Source organism: Chaetodon auriga, chromosome 6 (assembly GCF_051107435.1).
Source record: "Chaetodon auriga isolate fChaAug3 chromosome 6, fChaAug3.hap1, whole genome shotgun sequence".
In the NCBI taxonomy this organism is placed as follows: Eukaryota; Metazoa; Chordata; class Actinopteri; order Chaetodontiformes; family Chaetodontidae; genus Chaetodon; species Chaetodon auriga.
The window spans coordinates 19,773,006-19,797,072 of record NC_135079.1 but is presented as its reverse complement, the minus strand read 5'-3'; the positions used below and the strand labels follow the sequence as shown (position 1 = coordinate 19,797,072).

Here is a 24,067-nt window from a genome sequence, read left to right as displayed (position 1 = left end):
GGAGAACAAACAGTAGGCTGTGTGTGCTTGCGTGCGTGTGTGTGCATGTGTGTGTGTGTGTGTGTGTGTGTGCGTGTGTGAGGACCAGTGAAATAATAAGATTGTTAATAATTCAGCACTGATCTTGTGGTTGGGTGAGTAAGCACTTTACTGTGCCAGCAGGTGACAAGCTGTGTGTGCGTGAGTGCGTGCAAGCATGCATTTGTGTGTGCGTGCGAGTGTGTGTGTGTGTGTGTGTGTGTGTGTGTGTGTGTGTGTGTACTCTGGGGAAGCCCCTCCAGGCTTTCTGTGGTGCAGTGAACCATACGTGTAGGCACCACTGTGAGTTTCAGTGTTATGTGGTGTGTGTGTGTGTGTGTGTGTGTGTGTGTGTGTGTGTGTGTGTGTGTGTGTGTGTATTGGTGATGATGTTGGGTCCAGCTGCTCCCTTGCTCCTTAACATATGAGCTCATCTGTGTTCCTCTGTCTTTCTCTAACCGCCTCATAATGAATTCATTCAGGTTGGAGCGGGCAGTGTCTTTTACATTGTTCAGCTTTCAGCTCTCCTCATTGTGTTAAATTTACTAGCTTCATTTTGGCGGCCTGACTGTCAGGACATGAAAGCTGGACACTGGAAACTCTCAGCTGGTGCTCCCAATATCTGTGAGGGGCTGAACAAAAAGGCGACATGGGTTTTCTGTCAGCGCTTCGTTCTGGACATTCCTTTCAAACACAGTGGCTCCTGCGCTGTTGTGATCTGGTTTTCATCCTTAAGTCCACTCGTGATGAACAGTACAGATTCAGGGCTTCACTGAAAACATTCAGGGCACGTAAGCTGCCGTGTTCTGTCAGCCCCAAAGCCTCAATTGTTCTATTTTTCCCGAATTAAAAACCTGTGGAGCTTGTTAGGAGCTCGTGCCGTGACTTAATAAATGTAACTGATAGCGGAAAAACTAACTTTCTGATGACAAAGAAAATGTGTTAACTCTGAGTTGCTCACATCAAAGCCGATACCTGATCCACTGAATAAGGTTAGTAGCAGGGCAGATGCTGATCTGGTGTATTGTGTTGCTGCGTCGCTGATCTGTGCACAGCAGGATATGTGGAGCCTGCACAATGTTACATGTGTTGTTTCCTGTTAGACATGGCAGAGTTGAGGGATGAGACCATCAGAGCCTAGCTCAAGTGTACCATAGCAGGCCCATGGAAAATGGCCAGAAGTGAAGGAGGAGTGACAAAGGCTGAGTAATGCTTTTTCCAAGAGATCAGTCAACATCCCACAGAAGGCGCAATTTGCAGCTACCCCACAGGTAGCTACATCCATGGCTGTGTTTAATATCAACTGTGAGAGTTTGAACCAGAAACCTGGAGGAGAGCTATTTCAAAAATCCAATTAACAGAAGATCTTGATTCATATTGATTGTGGTGATGTCTTCCAGCACCAACCTTTCAACAACATTTCCATTTGTAGCCCACACAAGCTCTTCTGTGATGTAATGCCATGACATCTCTGAGATCAGTCATGCTCCCTGGAGGAAAAAGCCTGAGCCCGGTGATTCAGTGGCATCCTGATAATTAACCCACTTAAAGGGGTCTAATAATACAGCAATTGTCAGTACAGTATTTATTTCTCTAAAATGTCCAGATTGTAGGGTATAATGAATATTACAGCCTGTAGCAGCCACTGCTAATGCTGGTCTCCTGGCGTTGTTTGTAGAAGCTGCATAGTGCCCCCACGTTGGTTTTCTTACACACACTATCTAATAGTGTCATCCTAATTAACTCTTCAGGGAGTGGCAGCTAAGAGTGAAGTCATACGCTGGATCTGCATGTAGCCAGGAAATCACCAGGGACAGAGTGATGGAGTGGTGTCTTACACGTTAGTGTATGTTTACCAGTGCAGTGTCACTACAGTATTTACAGTGAGATAACAGAGGGAAGTGTTCACCTAAGAAAATATATGCCAGACAGTTTCATGGCTGATCCGTCATAAAGTGATAGAGCAGGAGGATACACTTACACAGACACGTTGCCAAGTTCCAACCTCCTCGTGTATTACTCATGGCTGTGTGAGTTTAAAGGATGACAGCAGTGAGGATGAGCCAAGTGGAACTCACACAGGGAAAAAGCATTGATGTCATCACATGTTCCGCTCCTCATGTCATTTCCATGATCAGTGTCCTCGTGGTTTATCCTGTGCTGGCGAGACAGCACGAATGCAAGAGCTCCCTGAGGAGGAATGATAGAGATTCTCCAGTAGCAGCACATTTTAGTCACTTCAAGCATGACATCTCATCATTCAGGTTCCAGGGCATTGAAAAGGTGACTTTGCCAGAGAGAGAGAGAGGGATGGTAACACTGATGACATTCTTAAGAGAAGTGCAGCATACTGAATATTTACTTTGCAAACTGTATCCCCAAAAGGACCGAATGATGAGATTCCATAGCTTGTCATGCTCCAAGCAGTTTTGTGATTTTATAGGTCTATTTCTGGTGCACTCAGGATATGAGTGGATATGATTACACAACTTTGAATGATTTATGAAAGCTGCAAGCCTGATGTTTGCATTCATTAGATCTGCCATTTATCTAACTATTCTTGTAAATGGAATAAATTAGTGTCGCAGTTTCATTTTCTTATATGTGGAGTATAATGTGACCGATGTTTATGTGTCACTGCCAATGATTTAGAGGCTTGAGAGACTTGGCACCAGATTTCCATCCTGCTACCCCAAATACTCACTTGTACACCAGATGCATGTGGATTAATCTGCTGCTGAAAACAGATCCCAACAAATGCACCATTTCCCCCTGCTTGAGGGACGTTTGTTAGAAACCAGCTGTTTCAGGAAACAATTGAGCCTTTTTTTCAAAATAAATGTATGTTTGTGAGGTGTTTTATGTCGTCAGTAGGAACCTATGGGCTTGCAGTGTAGAGCCACAGACAGAGTAGGAAAGTCGGAAAGTATTGAAAAATGAATTTCTACTGCACATTTTTAGATTTTTTTCATGCTCAAATCTAAATTTTGGTACCAGCTTCCAAAGTCCAGTATTGGTGTATGTGTAGATAAATGTCTGCACTGCATCACCATGAAATAAGAATATATGAATAATTTATGAAATTGCCTTTTAAATCTTTCCTTGACTTGATTATGTTTTCCATCAAGGTCAAGGACAAGTAGGTATGAACTGAAAAACGACTGAGCCAACGTTTTAGCCACAGCTGTATTTAACACTGGACTGTGTGTCTGAGTGTGTATATGTGCAGGTCACATGCTTTGTGTGTTTACCTTGCCAATGCCCTTCATTGCAATGAGCTGCTCTTATGCTCACTTACCTCCCCTTGCCACCCTCTCCATACAAACACACAAAAAAAAGACACACATGCACTCTTCACTCCTCTTCTTAGTCATTACAAAATAAGGAATTCCTGCCGAGAGAAGACTCCACACGCGCGCTCTCGTTTACCCACTCACCCACACATACACAAACGGATGAGTAGTAATTGAAGAGTGATGAAAACTGCAGTGTTTGTTTCTGCATGGGGAGAGAATGACGGAGAAGTGAGCAGAGAGGCAGAGGGAGCTCCAGCTGCAGAGTCTCAGCTGCTTAGGAAGGCTCCAGCTCGGCTTTACACACCAAATGCCCCATTGTAAGACCATTTAGACAGGCAGCCACACACAGCAATCAGTTCGTCTTCCCAGACTTTCCTGCAAATTTCAGACTGTCCACACCCTGCACTCGCCAACAGAGGCGGTAATGACAGTAATGTGAGTGAAACTCCAAACTGAGAGCATGAGAAGAAGAAAGCCATTAAATTTCAATAAAGTACAACAATCAATGAAGATTTCTTTAGAGGTTCAAGAACACACAGAGAGCTCGGGGCTGGTTTTTAAGTGGATTTGTGTTTTGGCAATCCACTTATCTCTCTGAAGCCTGGCAGGTGTCAGGAGTTAATTTGTTTTTGATTCATTCACGTGGATCAGCAGTTCAGCAGTTTGTGCATGAATCAACAGAACACACTGTTACACGGTGTTATGAAGTTGGCCTTCAAGTAGATTCTTGACCTCGGATGAAATACTTTGAACTGTGTGTGTGTGCTTGTTTTTCTACATTTGTGCGGCCCCAACACCAAAAGCCCACTCACGTTGTCGGGTCCAACTACTTTGTGGGGACCAAAATGGTGGGCCCCACGACGTAAATCAATACATTTTAGGGTGAAGATATAGGGTTACGTTAAGGTAAGGGTTAGGGTTAGGTAGTGGTTATAGTTAGGGTAAGTCTCCAGGAAATGAATGGAAGTCTATGTAATGTCCCCAGAAAGATGGAAACACAACACTGTGTGTGTGCATGCGTGCGTGCGTGTGTGTCATGAGGTCAAGCAGTAGGGTCAGCGATCACAGCTGTCATCAAAGGCATTGATGTATTAGGAGGGGTGTGTCAGCAGCCACGTGTCACAGCAACACCCAGCTCTCAATGCTCACACACACACACACACACACACACACACACACACACAGATTGTCTTCTGAGGACCTGCTTAAGGCTAGGGTTGGGTCTGGGTGTCCAAAATGAATGGAAGTCAATGCAGTGTCCTAACAAGGATAGCTGCTGCACAAACATATGTGTGTATATTCCTGTGTGGGCTCCATCTCGAGCCCTCTCATTATCTGCACACACACACACACACAGCTGCATTACTTACTCCAGTGAGAGCTCCGAACAGGGTTTTGAATATAAAAACATATTGCTCTAAACTTTTATTCAGACTTTATTTTTAAACTGTGTGTGGTTTTATGCACGTGTGTCCAGAGTGCCATGGTTTACCACTTCTGTAAGTATGAAAATCAGTATTGGCAGCTGTCAGCAGCTGTGATCAGTGTCGAGTTGTCAGGCCTCTAGTTTGAGGTTTGTGGCACTCTGGCACAGTGGTCATAGTGACGATCCATTGTGGTGTCCTTTGTTACCACCTGTGTCAGACACATCTAAGAGGGGACAGCTGGAGAACAGTCAGGAGACACTAAACTGGAAATATAAACTGCAATAAAAGGCAGAAGAATTATCAAACATGTAAATTAAACATGATTCCACATGAGAAGTGCACCGTAGGCAACAACGGAGGGTACTCTGTAATATCAAGTACTGGCTGGGAAATTTTCCACGTGACAGTTTTGTGACATCAGTTTATGACAGTGATATTAGATGGCATTAATGTTACAAGACGCACATTTAATCTCTCCTCTGCATCTTTTAGCTTGTGCTGCTGCAGCTTAAGTAAGTAAGGACATACTAAGTAAAGGGACTTACTTACTCTATATATTGCTTTTCTGTGTGACAGAGCTGGGTTTCGACATCTTGGCCAAAGACACTTCAACATGCCGACAGCTACATGTTACTGGGTGCAGTGTAGTGAGAGTGTGGTCATGATGTTTTCTCTCCTTGTTTTCTGCTCCTCTTTTAATTTACCATACAAAGTCAGCGCTCCCTGCATCTTTACTTGGTCAGTTCAACACAATGTACATTTCCACAGCACACAGGTCAGCCTGTGTTCATTCTCAGTTCATTCCAGTCATTTCTTCTTTGAAGCATTTTTAGCTGAAGATGTGAGATGCTGCTGAGCCGCCACTGAAACACCTCCTGCACAGATATTTCATATTAAAAGTCATCCAGCAGCTCAGAGGGGATAATCCCTGCTTTTCCTCACAGGTTTTTAACGTAAAACATCTGCAGAAAGTCGCAATTGTTACTAAAGAACTTCAAATATGTCAATTATTTTAAACTCGCCATCTAAAAAAATTAATATTGTCAATAATTCGAACCTCTAACACACGAACTGAACCATCCATCCATGTTTGCTTGTTGAGTGAAGCATCTTAATGTTTCAAAGCTCTTGTATACATCATGGATGGATCCTCTCCAGAGCATCTGCTACTAAGTCCACATTTGAGAAAAATTACATTTTCAAAGCATTATAGATCATTTTGCACTGCTTTCTCGAGTAAAAAATATAAACAATTTTAAATATAAATAATCTAAATAACATGAATATTTCAATGCAAAACCATGTGGAATTTGTTACTTTAAACAAGCCACAAGCGTCGATATGTGTGTCTGTTGCTGTTTTGAGCATGGAAACACTTCTGACAACATTCATTTTCTGTGTGTGTGTGTGTGTGTGTGTGTGTGTGTGTGTGTGTGTGTGTGTTTCTGTGTGCGCTGCCAGTGTGTAAGGCTACATTCTGCACCACATGCTGAGAGATTAACTGGAGACTAATGAAGTCAACACGTCTGTCTGGCACACTCCCACACGTATCTGTGGACATGACCCTGCTCAGACGACACACAGCAGTAGGAGGCATTTTGGCCTTCTTTTCTCCGTCCATTGGTTTGTTAGGCTGACAGTCTATCGGTCAACATGATTAAACTTCTAATGTGGAAATCTAAAAAGCTCTGTCCTCTACTTCAAAACCTGTGTTCAACAGTCAAAGGATGTATTTATATTTAATATCTGTAAAAAGCTTTCATATACAGCACTGCCTCCTGCCTGTCAGTTTGAGTTGGAACTCAATAATTTATCGATTTTTTAAAAAGATATTCTGTTGAATTTAGCTTCATCATGTCTATTCAGACAGGATTTCCTGATTCTCCTACTCTTACTTGTCAGTGCACAAGATGAGGCTGTTCAATATGACATTTCAGCTTCTTCCAGCTACTTTTTCATTCTTTTCTAGTTTTCTCCCTGAATCGTGAGCTGATCTGCTGACAATTTTGGGAAGTTGTTGAGATCCAGACACACAAAGCGCAGCATAACGTCAACTCAGCGATCCCCAACGGGCGTTTTAGTTGCACCACCAACACAATGCATAATATGATGACATCCTAATGAATAAATGCTTTTCAAATAAGATTTTTTCATCACCATACTCCCTCAGCTCCGAGGTAAATCAGTCCATCTGGATTTTGCCAGAATTGCCAGACAGCCAGTCTGAGCACACACATGGACAGAGCGCACACACACACACACACACACACACACACACACACACACACACACACACATACACCCCAGTCATGCCATGTGGTGTTGGAATCCAGTTCAGTGGGGGGTAGAGTGTGTTGGTGCTCTTCTGGAGACATGTCTCCCCCTGCACTAATCTGTTAAGACCCCCGCACTGCCTCTCGCTGCCTCGCTGTGTGTGTGTGTGCGTGTGTGTTGCCACATGCCCCACATAGTTGGCATGGTATTCACAGGCTGTGGCTCCAACTCTCTCTCATTCATTCTTTCTCCCTTTCGCTGCTTTTAGCTGCTCTTTGTTTTCTCCTTCTTTGTTTTGCTGGTTTGTGCTCGTGACCAGCAGTGTTGCATTTTAACTCCTTCCAGGAGTTGTCGAAGTTATGTTGCTCAAAGCATAAAATGACATGAAAAAAAGTTAGCAGCCACATCTCCTTCCAGAATCAGGTCCAGGTTATTCAGAATAATGAGCCTCACTGATTTCATTGTAGCTACTTTCTAACAAACAAACGCTCATGGTCCCAGTGAAAACTGTTGACGGTGTGCAGTGTGAATCATCCAGAGTAACAGGATCAGGTGGAGGCAGGAGTCTCAGACAGTTAAGATACCACTGTTTTTTCACAATTTCAGAAAGCCAACTCTTTAAAGGTGAATGTGCTCTCTGCGTCATCTGTGTCAATACTGGTTTGAGGGGAGGCACTGGAACAGTGTCATGGTGTGAGGAGAACAGATTAGAGGTGTCAGACAATCAGCCAACAGCTCAGAAGGTGAGTTTGGTCTCTCCTCAGAGATGACGACACCATTTGATGGTGTTCAGGGCTGATGAATCAAACTCATTTTGATCTTACATTTACTAAACTGAAGGAAAAATTAAATGTACAATTCAAGATACAATCCTGCACAATTCAGCAGTCGAACTTAAACAAGTGTTCCTGTAGCATGAAAGCTGCACATGTGCAGGTGTGTGGTAGTGTTCACTCTCGTTCTCATACATACAGTATGTATGTTTGCTTGTACATAACATATATCCTTTTGATGGTATGTTAAACAAAACTTGAATAGAATGAAACACAATTTCCAATAAGTCTTCACCATCAGTACATAAACAGTGCAAACAAGTATGAATGAATAATGAACTTACAGAGAACTACAAGTACATGCTTATGAAATGCTGTCATTGGACAAAATCTTGTCGATCCATAAGGAAATGAAGTGCTTTGACTGTATCTGTACAGTGTCATTGTTGAAGCCTCTCCCCTAAAACAGACAGGAACAAAGCAGAGAGCAGAGTAAGAGCACAGAGTCCACCAGTTCAGACAAACCACCCAGCCCTCCTACTGTAATTAGGCCTCTCTCTATTTTTACCCCCTTTTCTCCTTGAACTTCACATCTGTGCTGTAAAGATTTATTTTCATCTGCTGCAGCTTCACGTATAGAAAGTCTATTTTTCTCCACGGGCGGTTACAGCGGTCATTTTGAAGCTAAAAGATTGAGTTTCATGTGAGAATGTGCCGCTTTGACCACCATACAGGAGGATATTCCGTCCTACTTTCTGTTTCTAGACCAAAGAACACACCCGTGTTCTCGTTATCTGTCCGTTTCCCATAAAGCAGAGAAAAAGAAAGAAAAGGAGAGGAAGACAGGCGGAGGGTGAGGGTGCTTCTGGGAAGGAGGGAGGGACATTGCTCGGACCAAAGGTCATCTGTGGAACAATGACTTATGCTTGACGTAATCATACACACCGAACAAAAGAGTGAACATCCCAGCTTGAGCCACACATGGCCCTCTATTATAATGTGTGTGCGTATTTGCATGAAGAGGAATTCTCCTTTAGTGACCCCTCATAAATAAATGTCTGAAGGCATTTTAATGTTGGTCGGTCGGAGTAGCTGCAGCTTTTATGAGGCCACTGATTTATTCTGAGAACACGACACACAGAGATTTTTCTTTGCTGGATATGTAGGTCAGTAAATCTGAAAGTATACAGCCGTCCTCGGGCCAGAGTTCTGTGACGAGACATAAGAAACGAGGCTGCACAGGGACTCGATACAGCTGTTGAGAGATGGCAGAGCTGGTCTGTGTATGAAGCCTGCCACAGCTTAAGAATCAACATCAAGACGTTCAACTTGAGGTATTTTAGAGCCAATCCAGCATGGCTGTCAGATACCGGTGTGACCGATGCGACAAATGCATGTGGAACTTTGAAAGGATGGCAAGGATCAGCATGGAGTAATGTGATGTAATGTCTGCCCTTAGCAAGGGAAAACTGACCTGCCGCATTGTTCAAGGGAGTTTTTTGGGAAATGCGCTGATTTGCTCTTGTCAATAGACAAATGAGAAGATGCATCCCACTTTCATGCTTGTAGAGTAAATATGAGGCTAGAGCCAGGAGTTAGGTAGCTTAGCCACAGCTAGCCTCGCTCTGTCCATCGTCACTCTCTCGCTTAAAGGCATTACACTTATTTTGTGTTTCGATTCTGCACAATGTACTGATTGTTGCTGTCAGATTATTTGAACTACATGTGGAAGATTGATCTTGTCGGCTCTTCTCAGTTTATTAATGACGGAGACGAGATATTGAATTTAGCTGTGCACTAAGTGCTGTTAGCCGTTAAAGCAGAGACACGAGTCACGATGCATACACACAGTGCAGACATGCGGCACTTATGCTGGTATGAAATGATGTTATTAGCTGACAGTGGTGACCATCCCAGGAGCAACACACACATTCACACACATCTATATTCATGATAAGAGGAGGATGTCTCTGTGTCTGACCATTGACCCATTATTCTGATGTCCTAAAGGGATTAAAAGGCTCAGCGGGCTATTTCTAATACTACACACACACACACACACACACACACACACACACACAAATAGATCACTTTGCATTAGTGTTTAAAGCTGCGTTTCCAGCAAGCAGTCCATTTCAGTTCAGTCCAGTTGAGTTCAGTTCATTAGACATTAGAAGGTTTTTCTTTAACTTATTTAATTTATTCATTTATAAGCTGTGGATGGTACCAATAGACCTGCACCATTCCATTTCATATCTACGAATTTCATTTTTGTACCTAGCACGCTGATCTTGGTGCTAAACGGTGGAGCTAGAAACACTGCAGTTCGTTGATTGGTCACAGAGAATTGGGGCAACTTTCCCAATTCTCCTTTTTTTTTTGCAGCAGTCTTTTGTCCTGCTGCCTGCAGCCTTTTCTCAAACAAAGCTTGTGTCTTCGTTGTAATCAGCAGCCTCACAGCGAGAAAGAACACGAAACATTCAATGTCCTACACTGTGTTCTTGCTTTATGAGAGTAGTGTAGCTCAGTGTGTAATAGGAGTGTGTAGCTGAGCTCGTGAGAGATGTGATGGGGGATGTGAACGGAGCAGAGGGAAAGGTGAGCAGTCAGCTGTCAGGCTGACAGTTAATGTACAGGTTACTGTGTGTCGGTTAATGAATGCTGCAGCTTCTCAACACCAAGAAAAGTCTCATCTTTTGTTCCCCAGCTGTTGGAAAGTGAAGAGGTTAGCCCAGATGCACCGGTTAACAAGCCCACCTACGTTTAAGAGTGCTGTCTGTGGTGGAAACGCAGAACAGAGAGAGTTTAGGTACATGTGCGTTCAGCTCTGAGGGAACTGTGGCTCAAGTGTTTGATGGAAACGCAGCTTTAATGTGTGTCTGCTCTCTGGGTGGACACAGACAGGTGATCAATAACATGGGTTATCAATGTGATACAGGGCTGAGGATACTGTGTGTGTGTGTGTGCGTGTGCGTGTGTGTGTGTGTGTGTGTGTGTGTGTGTGTGTGTGTGTGTGTCTCTCTCTCTCTCTCTCTGCAGGACACATCTGGCTCTTAGCCAAGTGTCATCAATACTGTTGAAAGCCTTCTGACAGTGAGGAAAGGGGTGTTTACATGAGTCTGTGTTTGACACAGACTGAGGATTAGAAAGACACCAAGACAGAAATAACGACTGTTTCTCCGCATTTTATGCATTTGTTCTTATTACAACTGGTGGTGAGATTATTCCTGGAGAATAAAAGGTCTTGCTCTAATTCCCCCTCCTGTGGAAAAGAATAGAGAGAATGTGTTATGAGGCGGGTGAGTCGAAGGCAGAGGGAGAGTGAGGAGACAGAGGCAGATTAATACAGACAGGCTGTCAAATGGATGGTTTTATCATTTGTCTGTGTCTGTCTCACACGCGGCGTACCTCTGACAGCTGGGGAGCTGAGCAAATATTATCAGAGAGCTTCCATTAATCAGGGCTGGAGCTGAGTGTGATTAAACAATTACTTGACAAACAGACAGATACAGGATGTGAGGTCTGATACAGATGATGAGTGAACATTTAGATTACAATTATATCTGCAGGTACATAGCATATTATGATGTACTATTCTATTCTATTTTGTTATATATTTATATTTGTGTAGCTCATATGATGAAATGTAGTGATTTCTTTGTGCCTCAGCCTGAATGTTGTTCTTTAGCATACTATAAGCTAACTTTTTCTTTTGTTTTGACGTGTATCCAGCCTATCTCTCTCGTCCAGAGTCAGATACTAAGATTAATATCAGTTTCATCTCCCTGCACCAGAGTCAGAGATCGATCAGGACGCACAGCCTGCAGTAGTTCACTATAATGACAAGCATAAGGAGCAGGGGGAAGCTCCCAGCCTGGCTCTGTTTTTATTACAGCAGGTTTTTAATATCTTTTTAAGAAATGAACTTCATTCTTATATTGAGTACAATTCTTTGTCTTTGTCAGCTCATACTGGAACTGTAAACTAAATAAAGGAAACAAAGAAAACTGTGTGTGAGAGAATTTCCACCTGACCTTGATAAGAAAGGCCTCAGCAAACAGTGACACAGTGACTCCATGTAGCATCCCAGAGCTGCCATTTTGGATGGACTAAATTTTATCTGCAGCAGCTCCCTTTTTGCTACAGGTGCACAATTAACTGTCTGAACTTTGTGTGAAATTCATGCATTCACCAAGAAATTCATTCATTAGTAGTGTCCTCAAGGATTCCAGGCCGCTCCCTTTGCTACATGTCGCCCCCTGTCTCTCTTACAGTCTACTGAAAGCAGAAATGCTGCAGAAGCGATCTTCAGATAAAGTCGTGCCCTTAAAATTTCCCACAAAGCAACAAAAATGTGGTGGCAACAGCAGGCACACTCATTTTTGCTAAAAACCCTACACTTGTTAGTAAAAAAGCAAAGTGAGTGTCCATCTAAGTGTCCGCTTTCAATGTAGTGTTCGCTATAGAGTAAACTACTGAGGGATTATATTGCAGGGAATAATGAATTACTGAGGGATTTTGGACACAACGTTGGTGATTAGCGTGCTGCTAATAACATTCAATATTGTATTATAGTGTCAGAGTGATTGCACAAGCTAATGTTGGTACTAATAATATTTAGTTCAAGCAGCACATGGAAATGAAGAGAGGAGATAAAAGGATGCTAAGAGAGCTAGCTGCACTGCTATTGTTTGTGTATGTCTGTGCGTGTGTGTGTGTGTGTGTGTGTGTGTGTGTGTGTGTGTGTGTGTGTGTGTTGTATACCACAGTTGTTGTGTTTTCCCAGGCTGCCTGGTTGACTCTACACTCAAACCATATAATACAGAGTTTAAACAGGCACACAATAGGGCAGCCTGGTTCCCACGACAACTATGACAGGACCCCTACTCTGTTTTTATTGCCTATGTGTGTCCATGTCAGCAGCTTTTTTTTTTTTTTAATGAGACTGAACAACCTTAAGTCTCTGTTCATTCAGTGTGAAGAAGCAATAAACCTTCGTTCAGAGGTGAAGAAGGCTTTTAGTTTTAGGCTGTTGTGACTGGCTGGTGCATTGTGACCTTTGCAGGTTGCCATAGTCACATAAACACAGTCTTAATGCCTTTTTTTTTTTCAGAGAAAGGGACTTTAGAGAGTTTTTGCAGCTATCCTTTTCTGTTAACAAAGCTTTTCTCACTCTGCTGATATGATTATTAATATTTCTAGCAGGGTTTATGTCCATCCTCCCCCCTTGAGACTGATGTTTGTAGTGTGACTATACACAGATGTTTACGTCATTCTTGCCTCTCACTGGCCTCTCCGCCCTCTGTGTTTTCGTGTGCAGGTGGTGGTTCCTACTCGGGTTGGACAGGTGTATGTCTACGACACAGTGAAACCAGAGCAGGACGAGTACGACGTCCCGCCCAGACATCAGCCCACGACCCAGCAGGAAATATACGACGTGCCGCCCACCCGCCAGCAGTACAACACACAGGTCAGACTGCTGTGTGTGAGTGTGAGTGTGTGTCTGTGTCAGTGTGGGTGTGCGTTGCTCATGTTGTGGGGACATAAATCTGTTTACACAGTCACTCTGTGGGGACTCACCTTTCAGCTAGTAGTGGTTATGATTATGGTTTGGGTAAGTGTCCAGGAAATTAATGTAAGTCTATGTAATGTGCGTGCGTGCGCGCGTGCGTGCGTGCGTGTGTGAGTGAGTCAGAGAGACTATGTGAGTGATTCTTCTGGATTGGATGTGTTTAATCAATGTATCCATCTGACGTGCTCGGTATGATTCAGTCTGATTAATCATTTAATGTTTTTAATTTTGCTTTCACAGTATTTCAGCATATTTAGGCAAATATCTTCATGAGAAGAACCAACATGCCTGTTTAAAATCTTTACTTCTAAACCCAAAAAGCTGTACATCCATAAAGACTGCAAAACATTTGATACTCGACTGATATACTCAGATTAACAGTTCAAATCACAGTCACCTGAAATGTTTGGTGTTTGAATAAAAAGACAAACTTATATGCATTGAACTAAACTAAGTGAAGTAGTGAATATCATCGTTCTGTAATGGACAGATGTCAGATTTGTTGTGGTAAAAATACAGCATATTCAATAAATAAAAGTTTTAAAAGTATAAATTCTACATCAATTACAATACATTTCCAAAGATATTACCTTTACATTGTACTCTGTTTTGATAAGAAGGTATGCTTTACAGCATTTTTTTCATAATACAGTTCAGTGATGAGCATGTACAGTGTTGTGATGCACTGAAAACCCTGATCCATGGCTTCATTTGATGTCTTTGTATTCATTTCCAGGGTAACATTTAATCAACAGTTCAGAAGTATGTGTCAAAGGTGTTGTGAAAGCTCCAGTGGAATCAATCATCGATGATTTAAAGGATTACTTTGCTTATTCTTGGTCGTAATGTTCCAGCTCCAGCACTCTCAGTAATAGTAGCTGCAGGTGTGGATTTAGTGACTGTAGGCTCGCAAAGCTGTAAATGTGTCAGAGGATATGCACACTTACAAATGGTGTTGTGTCATCACAGCATTGTACTCTTATCCATCAACGTGTCTTACACAACGCAGACACACACAGGTATTGTCTGGCACCAAGTAATCTTTCTGTCTGCAGAATATTAATATTTGATGTGGTGTAACACTCAACCTCTCCCTCTCTAAATATTAGATCTAACTTTAGTGATGGTCATTTATAACCAACAGGCGGCCTGGATGTGCCACTGTGTGTGTGTGTGTGTGTGTGTGTGTGACTTTACATTTGATTCCACGCACATAGGTCAGTTTATTCCTGCGTAATTCCACACATATTGTTCACAATGTTTTCTGCTTAATAAGCAGGCCCTTTGCGCAGGCACACGGGCAAAATGTACGTAGAAGAGAATCTTGGTGCTGACGAGCCAAAAGAGAAAGGTCACTCACATACAACCACAGCAAAATGAGAGTCACAGGAGGAGGAAGAGGAGGGGGAGATGAGCTGTAGGAGGGAAGAAGGGGAGCAGGAGGAGGAGCACAGAAAGGAATCGAGTATGAAGGAAAAACATGGTGACAATGACCGATGAGGAAAATGAAGGATGGGAAGATGAGGAAGAGCAGGAGGAAGATGTGTAGCTGTAATAACAGATGTAGCTGCTGGGCTTTTTTGAAGTCGGCAATCTGAGAGGTGAAAAATGAACGCACCGCAACACAAGGCACTTCATCAAAATGTCTGCTGTGTGGGAGACGGCTCATGGTAGATGGCTCTCACCATAACAAGTAATCACCGACACGCACGCACGCACGCACGCACGCACACACACACGCACACACACACACACACACACAGTAACATCATAGTGCAGCTATGGGGTACAGGGGGCTGTTTCATAACACAGTTCATCACAGTTACTGTACGCCTGTAGAGTGAATGACCTCAGACATTTTCTAATGTCTGAGCAGAAATGTTTACACTGCTGGAACATCAGCGCTGACTGCACTGATCAGTTTACAGTGATCCTCTTTCCAGCTGCAGCGACCACAGGGGTTGACTCAGTCTATGTAAAAGACACTGAGCTGGTGACGTCAACATGCATGCTCAGGTCCTCTACCAGAGGGCCGAGAGTTTGAGGGTTCTGCACAGCATCTCAGCTGTTTCAACATCCAATCTAGTTCTCCCTTCAGCCCCTGGTACTTCTCAAGCTTCTCACGCTTTTTCTCAGGATCTCTACATCAGTCACTACTGCTGTCTTCTGTCTGTCTCCTTGTTGACCACCACAATGCCTGGTTGTTATTCAGTCGGGATCTTCAGCTCTCACAGGGTCTTAGCTCTGCCATTCTCAGCCATCTTTGGCAGTGTCTCCCATTTGGACTTGGGGACTTGCAGTCTGTGTCCAGGACAGATGTTCTTGTACAATATCTGAGCCACTTGCTTATGTGTTTCAGTGCATGCTTTCCCAGCAAACTAGAGATCTTCACTGGTCCACCCAAACCTCAGGACCCACCACCTGACCTAAGACCCACATGGATTCTGATTTTAATCTTACACAGTGAGGTCCAGGTCAGCTCCTGTTCTATTAACTCGGCTCCCGAGTCTGTTCATGCGTCAGGACCAGGCTCAGGGGACAAGGCTACTATTGTTACTTAGCTAAGACACAAAGTTTTGTTTTGACAACTTGTAAATTAGCATCAACTTGTTAAAAGCATTCAGCTGTGAAATAGGTGCCAATCAGATCAGTGTCTCCCAGCTGGGTTCCTGTCTAACAGTTTTTGATTCATCGTGGGTCAGTGTCCCAGCTTTCAAATAACAGACAGTTCTGGTTCAGTTCCAGGTCTGTGCTCTTTTTCAAGTCAGCAATTTTAAATTTCAATTCAATTTTAAATATTCTTTACTTGCCCCATTTGGATGGGAGTGGCATCAAAACAGCTGCTTCTGTACGCACACACATGTATCCAGTGTGTGTGTGTGTGTGCCTGTGTGTGTGTGTGTGTGTGTGTGTGTGTGTGTGTGTGTGTGTGTGTGTGTGTGTCAGAGGTCAGTTACTGCAAATCATTGCAGTATGTGTGAGAGTCACAGAGAAATGAGTTAACGGAGGACTTGATTGAAGACCAGTAAGGATTGAGGGAGAGAGTGTTGATAGATGAACATTTCCTCAATAAGATCTCTGTCTCATACAGAGGTGGTCATGTGACCAAAAGCACACTAGTTCAAATTCCTGGGATGGCTCTTTGCCCTCTCTTCACCTCCTTTTTCCTCGTCGCTTTTGTGCCCTTTCTCCACCTCCTCCTTCTCTTAGTCTCGTCCTCTCCTCTCTGCCTTCTTTTCATACCCTTTCTTATTTATTCCTGCTTCCATCTTGCTTTCTCTCCTCTTCCCTTCTCTTCACTTCCCTCTTATCTTCCCCCTCCTCTTTCCTTTCTCTTCCCCCGCATACTACACTTGACTGGACTTGCAGCGGTCATCCCATTAGACTCCTCTTAAACCATGTTTGTGTACTCACCATTAGCTTTTTCATCTGTTAAACACACATGAGCCAATACATAACACCCAGATGTGGGTGTGTCCTGTTGAAGCCTCCCAGCCAGAAACTGGTGATAAGCACCCTCTCGCCCAAAATCAACAACTGCAGCAAGTACACATTTGTAAGCATATGAAAAACAACTGGAGGAACTAATTGGAGCAGCTTTTGAACTGTGTGCACACAACACCAGGCTTGTGCATTTGTCTGTCTCTTTTTCTCATTCAGTAGTGTTGCTGTAAATAAACTTCCAGTCTACATCAAGGTTTTCCTCTTTTTATGTCACCATTCCCACAGACAGTGTAGTGTAGAGAAACCCCAAGAAAGCGGCTGCTTCTAACGTGTTTTAAATTATCACCACAGCTGGTACCAACAACTCTGCTGAGTCACTTAAGTCTCCCATCTTGCCAATTCTGCAGTAGTGTAATGTTGAGCAGTTGCTGCAGGATTAATGCAGGGTATCTGTAAAAATCATGAATTCAGTTCCCTCAAACAAGATTTTGAAAGGTCTTGAATTTGATTTCCAAAAGTCTTAAATGAATTTCATTGAAGTCGTTTTTTAACTGGTTAGACATCATTAGGAATTATTGTTAAATACTGATGGCCATTTCGTCCCTGCTGGTTTTCCTGCATGCGTAGATACTTTGGCTGGTACGGACATGAAATGCTGGCTGTTCCCTTCAGACAGATGCGCCTGATAATGACTGAATATGAGTCTCATGTGAGGTACAGGCCCACCCCATGTATGATGTGTTCTCTCTGATATAACACATCACTGCACTGATAGGTATGTGTTCATATATGTGTGTGTGAGTGAGTGTGTCCCCAGTGTGATGTGTGTAACAACATGTTATTTATGTCTGTCCTTCTCTGTGTGTTCAGGTGTATGACACCCCTCCCATGGTGGTGAAAGGGCCTTCTAGTGGTCAAGATATATATGACACCCCAGCAAGTACAGACAAAAACACACAGCAGACGGTAAGGCCTTGGATGTGGACTTCCTGTGTTTTTATGTGTCACAGATATGTGCTATAGCAATGCCTTGATCCTGGCAGTTTAAAGATGTACTGTACGTATGTGGGTAATCTTACCCCCTTTAGTTGATTTGGTTTGGTTTATTCTGAACATTTGTTTATAAAATGCACACATCTAAGTTTCAGGAACAGAACAATGTAGTCCTGGATTTATTTCCACTGTAGAAGAATACAAAGAACTGAAAAACCCAAAGCTAAATCCCAGACGATGACATCATAAGAGATAATGACTGGCTTAAATATGAAATACAACAACACTAACAGACTTTCAGTCTGCTCTTATTCAGCCAATGCAGAACGACACACTGCCTTTGTCAGGGTGACTCACAAAGTGTCACAAAAACAGCAAAACACAGCCCCATTTAAGACCTGAATGAATTTCAGTGAGACCACAGTCGACAGCCACGCAAGCAGCTCCGTCGTCAGTTTAGCAGGTGTAATGTTTACCATTGTTGCCATCTTAGTTAGCATGCTAACATTTGCTCTTCAGCACTGAACACAAAGTTCACATTTTCTGATGAATTTTGCAAACAAAATTATAGAAAAGTCACAAAAAACATCATCAACTAATGAGGGCACAGTAACACAGAGATAACAGTCTGAGGTGATGTGGGAACACGCTGTTCTTTGGAAAGTTTTTTAAATCAGTTTTTGCAATTTTCTGATTTCTGGTGCATTTATTAGATGTATTTATTATATATTTAGGTATTTACATATAGTTTTTTTGGCATCCTGTACACTTTACAATGTGATATGAACAGAGACTGGAATTACAGAATTAACTCACTTTAATAAGTAAAGAGTAAAAAGACGGCTATCACTGAATAGTTACCTGAAATTATTCCAGACATCATTCGATGTGTGTTGATCTTTCTGGGAAGACTTGAAAACTAAACCTGTTCATGACAAAAGCCCCAGGAAGTGATCAATTTCTGTAATATCTCTCACTCTCTCTCTTCAGGTCTATGACTTCCCTCCGTCTGTCAGTAAAGACGTCCCAGATGCTCAGCCAATCAGAGAGGAGACCTACGACGTACCACCCCACTTTGCCAAACTCAAGCCACAAGTCCCCGTCCCTCCTGGCCAGTACCTGCACAACAACCTCAACGACGACGATGAGCCGCCGATTCCTGAGGACGTGTACGATGTCCCGCCTCCCATCCTGGCTGACAAGCATTATCATGGAGACAGGGGCGGGGTCAGTCAGGCCGCCCAGGAGATCTATGACACCCCGGCCAGCCTGCGGACCGGCGGTCACCCCACACAGGATGTCTACGACTTCCCTCGGGAGCGAGAGGAGAAAGGAGGAGAGAGGAGAGACCACTACATCTACGATGTCCCGCCACAGGTAGGAGACTTAAAGTCCCACATCCTGGGAAAGATGTGTGTCTAGGCTCGTGTTTCTAAGTATTCTGAGATAGCCGTCACCAGCTTGTTGTGTCCAGTTGGTTACAGGCAATGTTTTTGTCTATGATGAGGTTAGTGGAAAGGCAGCGCTCACCTGCTGTGTTGTTTGTGTCTCTTTGGTCTGTGGTAATGTGACACACTCACTCTCTTCAGTAAATCAAGTCATTAGAACAAGATGTGTTTTTAGCTTAAGACAAGAACAAGAGGTTTACTATTGCTGTGATGATGTTACACGCAACATTGGCTTATTCGAAGGCCTCATAGATGAATTTAAAGATGTTTTTAAGCTCCCAGTTAGTTGTCATTTGCCTGAAAACAAGTACAGTAATGTGTGTCCATTCTTCCATCTTTCACTTTTTCATTTAGTTTCTAATTGTGGACAAATGTTGGACTCATTTTTATGGAGTCTTGTCTTGTTTTTCTCGTGGAAATAAGGTTATCAACAAATACTTTTCATCAGGGTTTTTTGGGGGGAAATTAACACTGCTAGCTTAGCACAAAGACAGGAAACAGGGGGAAGCTGCTCAGCTTCTGTGCATCCTGCTTGAATCCAGTCATTTTCAGTGATGATGTGTGTTTTCCAGGTTGTGCGTGATGCCCAGTCCACCAGTGAGGAGCTGACCATGTCCTTCAAGCGGCTGTCTGCCTCCAGCACAGGAAGCACGCGGAGCAACCACTCTGCTTCCTCCTTAGACATGGTCCCTGTCCGCGACACCTCCTCATCCTCCTCAGTTCCTGCTCCTGGCTCCATTCCAGGGAAACCCCTCATCTTGGACCTGGAGCAGGCCATGGAGCGTCTGTCTCGCCTCCAGCAAGCTGTTGAGTCCAGCGTTTCCCTCATGATGTCTTTCATCACAGGTAACTGGAGAGGCCCTGCTCACCTTGAAGGGAACCTCCCAGCCATTCATCAGGCTGCTGACCGGGTGCGTGCCACCGTCCGAGACTTCCTAGAATTTGCCCGGGGCGCTGTGGCGAATGCTGCCCAGGCCACGGACCGCTCTCTGCAGACCAAACTGGGCCGTCAGGTGGGGAAGATGGAGGAGGTCTTCCAGAGTTTGATTCGACACAGTCAGAGCTTAGATGCCATTTCCTGGTCGCACACAGCGCTCACAGCACCGCCACCAGGAGGGGATGACTTAGATCGACTAATCATGACGGCACGAGGCATCCCCGACGACGCCAAGCAGCTCGCTTCATTTCTCCACGGTAATGCCTCGCTGCTCTTCAAACGGACCAACCGGCAGCAGCAGCAGCTGCCACTTCCTCCAATCCCAGGAGACATCAGCGGTCACATGACAGGATCGGGAAGCGGGACCTATCAGGGAGGGGAGAAGGTGCACATTCAGTCACGGCCCCTGCCTTCTCCACCAAAGTTTACAGCTGCAGAGGAAGAGGAAGGTGTGGACAGGCCGTATGAGACCACAGAGGAAGGCTGGATGGAGGATTATGACTACGTACATTTACAGGTATACACACACACACACACACACACACACACACACACACACACACACACACCAGCGCCTTTTTATAGTTGTAAGGCCATTTCATTGGCTCACAAGTTAAACAGAAACTCTGCCACTTTGTTTGCTGTTATGATAGAAGTTCCTTGAGCCTGACATGCATAATATTTGAGTAAACATGAATACCTAGAGAGAAATCTGCTGAAGCAACACCTAATGCATATGATGGAGATGACTGCTAGTACAGAAGTGTTTCGCAGCAATGATGGAGAATGACGTGCCAGCCTGATTATATGGACCACATAGTTGTATGAGATGATGGTGGTCATTGAACAGGATATAGAATATGGACAGTATGAGTGTTCATTTTAACAGCTCATTTTGATTTTGTGTTAATCTTTGGATGAAAATGAAGATTTGTTGTGGTCTTCTAAGCTTTCTAATGCTACAGTCACATGCATGCAGGTCATGAAATGAGACTTTGCATGAAAGAGTACTTGATTCATTTGTCCATTTGTCTTTACTTCACATATTTTTGACTCATAAACTTAGTAACAACAAGTAATAACGCTGCCTGAACTACAGCAATGCTCCATACTTTTATACTATATACTCCATTTATTTCCTGATATTGATACTGCACATGAAAGTAATAATATGTTATTTTCACTGTTGTGCGGTGACAAGCTACGTCACAGTGTTTTCAGGGCTGTTGTTATTCCTGTATATGAATGCCAGAGCAAATGAAGTCTCACAGCAGCTGTCTGGCGTTTAGGTCAGAGCACAGTATTCAGAAAAATAGCAACATTACAGATGGTTTCATTAATCAGTAAGAAATGAAGTCAACTCAGTGTGTGTGTGTGTGTGTGTGTGTGTGTGAGAGAGGGAGAGAGCGATAATTCCAGGTGTGAGGCTGTAGTGATGGTCCTTATACAGCATCTCTGTGGGGACTCTCACACACTTATACACACCTATCACAGCCATGAAGAATTAATACATGTGCCTGTGAGGAGTCGGCACCTTTTTTACCAAGCAAGTGTGTGTGTGTGTGTGTGTGTATGTGTGTGTGTGTGTCCGCAAGGCTGAGCAAGAGATATGTATGTGAGGAGATAGTGTACACCCCTATCACTACCCGTTCTGAGCAGCACGTCTGCGTAAGTCAAGTTTTAACATCTGACCAATGGGTGATCCTAACTCCATCCACTCGCACATGTGCCCTGAGACCAGACAGTGATCGCCTCATCCAGGTTATTACAGTTACGGTCTGTCACCACTAGAGGGAGACATAGGTTGTATATTACTTGTCATCTTCCTACTGATCCACAAACAAAGAGATGTGTTTCAGATAAATCTTGTGAGTGACTACAGGTGGTATAACAACTGTGTGGCTGTGTGTTGATCTGTCAGGGCAAGGAAGAGTTTGAGAAGAACCAAAGACAGCTGCTGGAGAAAGGCAACATCATCCGACACAAGACACAACTGGAACAGCAACAGGTACCTGCGTGTGTGTGTGTGTGTGTGTGTGTGTGTGTGTGTGCACTTGATAAACAACTTAAAACAATTCATTGGTCAAAGTTGTTTCAGAGAAAATATTAGATATTAACTGTCTCCATCCCCCTCCCTCCTTCCAGATTAAACAGTTTGAGCGGCTAGAGCAGGAAGTCAGCCGACCAATCAACAATGACATGACGGGCTGGGTCCCGTCCCCACACCACCCAATGGCTAACCAGCTGGCCCAAAACGGCTCTGGAGGCCCCTCCTCCAAACTGTGCCATGGCGACAGGCAGCTCCTCCTCTTCTACCAGGAGCAATGCGAGCAGAATGTCACCACGGTGACCAATGCCATCGACGCCTTCTTCACCTCCGTCAACTCCAACCAGCCACCTAAGATATTCGTGGCGCACAGCAAGTTCGTCATCCTCAGCGCACACAAGCTGGTGTTCATTGGGGACACACTGTCGCGCCAGGCCAAGTCTCCTGAGGTGAGGGCCCGAGTGGCCCAGAGCAGCAACACCCTCTGCGAGAAACTCAAGGACATCGTGATCAGTACGAAGACGGCGGCGCTTCAGTATCCTTCCCCTGGAGCGGCCAGAGAGATGACTGAGAGGGTGAGGGAGCTGGCAGGGTGCACGCAGCAGTTCAGGATGGTGCTTGGACAGCTACTGGTGATGTAGGGGCTGTGAGGGGGGAGGAGGAACATGAACCGAACAGGGACACAAACTGAGATGTCCCAGGAACATGGGGCAGTCAACAAGGGGTGGACAACCCTGTACGCCCCTGCAGCATGGGGTATGAGGACCTGGAGACCCCTGGAGCACAGAGTGCTGCAGGAAACCCTGTACACCCTTCCATTGTGAGGTTGGAGACCCTGCGTGCCTTGACAGGGTGAGGCTTTCAACCCCTTACGCCCCTGACACGTAGCATGGGAAACCCTATGTGGCCCCGGATCCTGGGGGTCTGGGACCCTGTCTGGGAACGGCGACACCGACCTCACATCCACCCTCTGCTCCCTCTCCACCTTGCCCTTCACTGGGACCATTCCTCCATTCCTCTGCAGGCTTTTTATTCTAGACAAGCTAAAAGGAACATTTATCTTCAGTGGGCTGGGCCAATGGTTGTAAAATAATCATTGTAAATATTTAAGTTACCTATTTAGTCAGAAAACAGAAAGAAAAGAGACTTAAGAACTTCCAGTATATAAATATAAATATATGGTTCTTTTTTTTTTGGAAGAAAAGATGAAAACATAAGTGTAGTTTTTAGACAATATCAATAATTGTTATTATTATTGCTATACCGTACAATTATGGCTCTAATTCTTGATCCTTGTATCATTATTGTTATGGATGTGTAAATTCCAGATGATATGTATGAATGTATGTTGTAGTACGTCTATGCTCTTCTCCATCCCTGACAAAGGCACACTTTCCGAAAAAACACTGGAGCACACACTCTCATCTTTAAACTTCACCAGACGACAAACTGACTCTTCTACACGTTGCCATGTTGCCTCTGTGCTGGAGCAGCAGGTTGTTGTCCACATTGATCTCAGTCCACCAGTGCAGGCAACACTGCTGCTAAAAGATGTCCACAGAGCTGCACAGTTGCAGTCCAGCAGTAATTAAAGATGATCTCAGTGCCATCTCAGTTGCTTTTTTTGGAAAACTATACGTAGGTTGTTTTGTAAGAGGCATGTATTAGAGAAAAGGAGTGTAAAAAGGTCAAATCTACAAATGAAATTAAACCTGTTTTTCCTCTTTTCTCTGACACTGTTATGTGGAGCGTTTTTGTAAATTTCACAAATGATTTGGAATGTCACTGAATCATATCAGGATCTTTTGAAGACGGTGTGTAGGGCATCAGCACAGGTG

General features: G+C 43.9%; 1 protein-coding gene across 2 annotated transcripts in view; it reads left to right on the top strand.

Annotated features, from left to right (window-relative positions):
- bcar1 (BCAR1 scaffold protein, Cas family member) overlaps window positions 1-23,964 on the top strand; it is a 78,965-nt gene extending 55,001 nt beyond the window's left edge. For both annotated transcript variants that reach the window (XM_076732861.1, XM_076732862.1), the window contains exons 3-8: window positions 13,109-13,258; window positions 17,675-17,770; window positions 18,788-19,174; window positions 19,818-20,699; window positions 22,104-22,190; window positions 22,328-23,964. In XM_076732861.1, coding sequence (XP_076588976.1) covers window positions 13,109-13,258; window positions 17,675-17,770; window positions 18,788-19,174; window positions 19,818-20,699; window positions 22,104-22,190; window positions 22,328-22,870 — 2,145 coding nt within the window. In that variant the 3' untranslated portion in view covers window positions 22,871-23,964. The remainder of the gene's footprint in view (window positions 1-13,108; window positions 13,259-17,674; window positions 17,771-18,787; window positions 19,175-19,817; window positions 20,700-22,103; window positions 22,191-22,327) is intronic.
- Window positions 23,965-24,067: the final 103 nt, after the last annotated feature.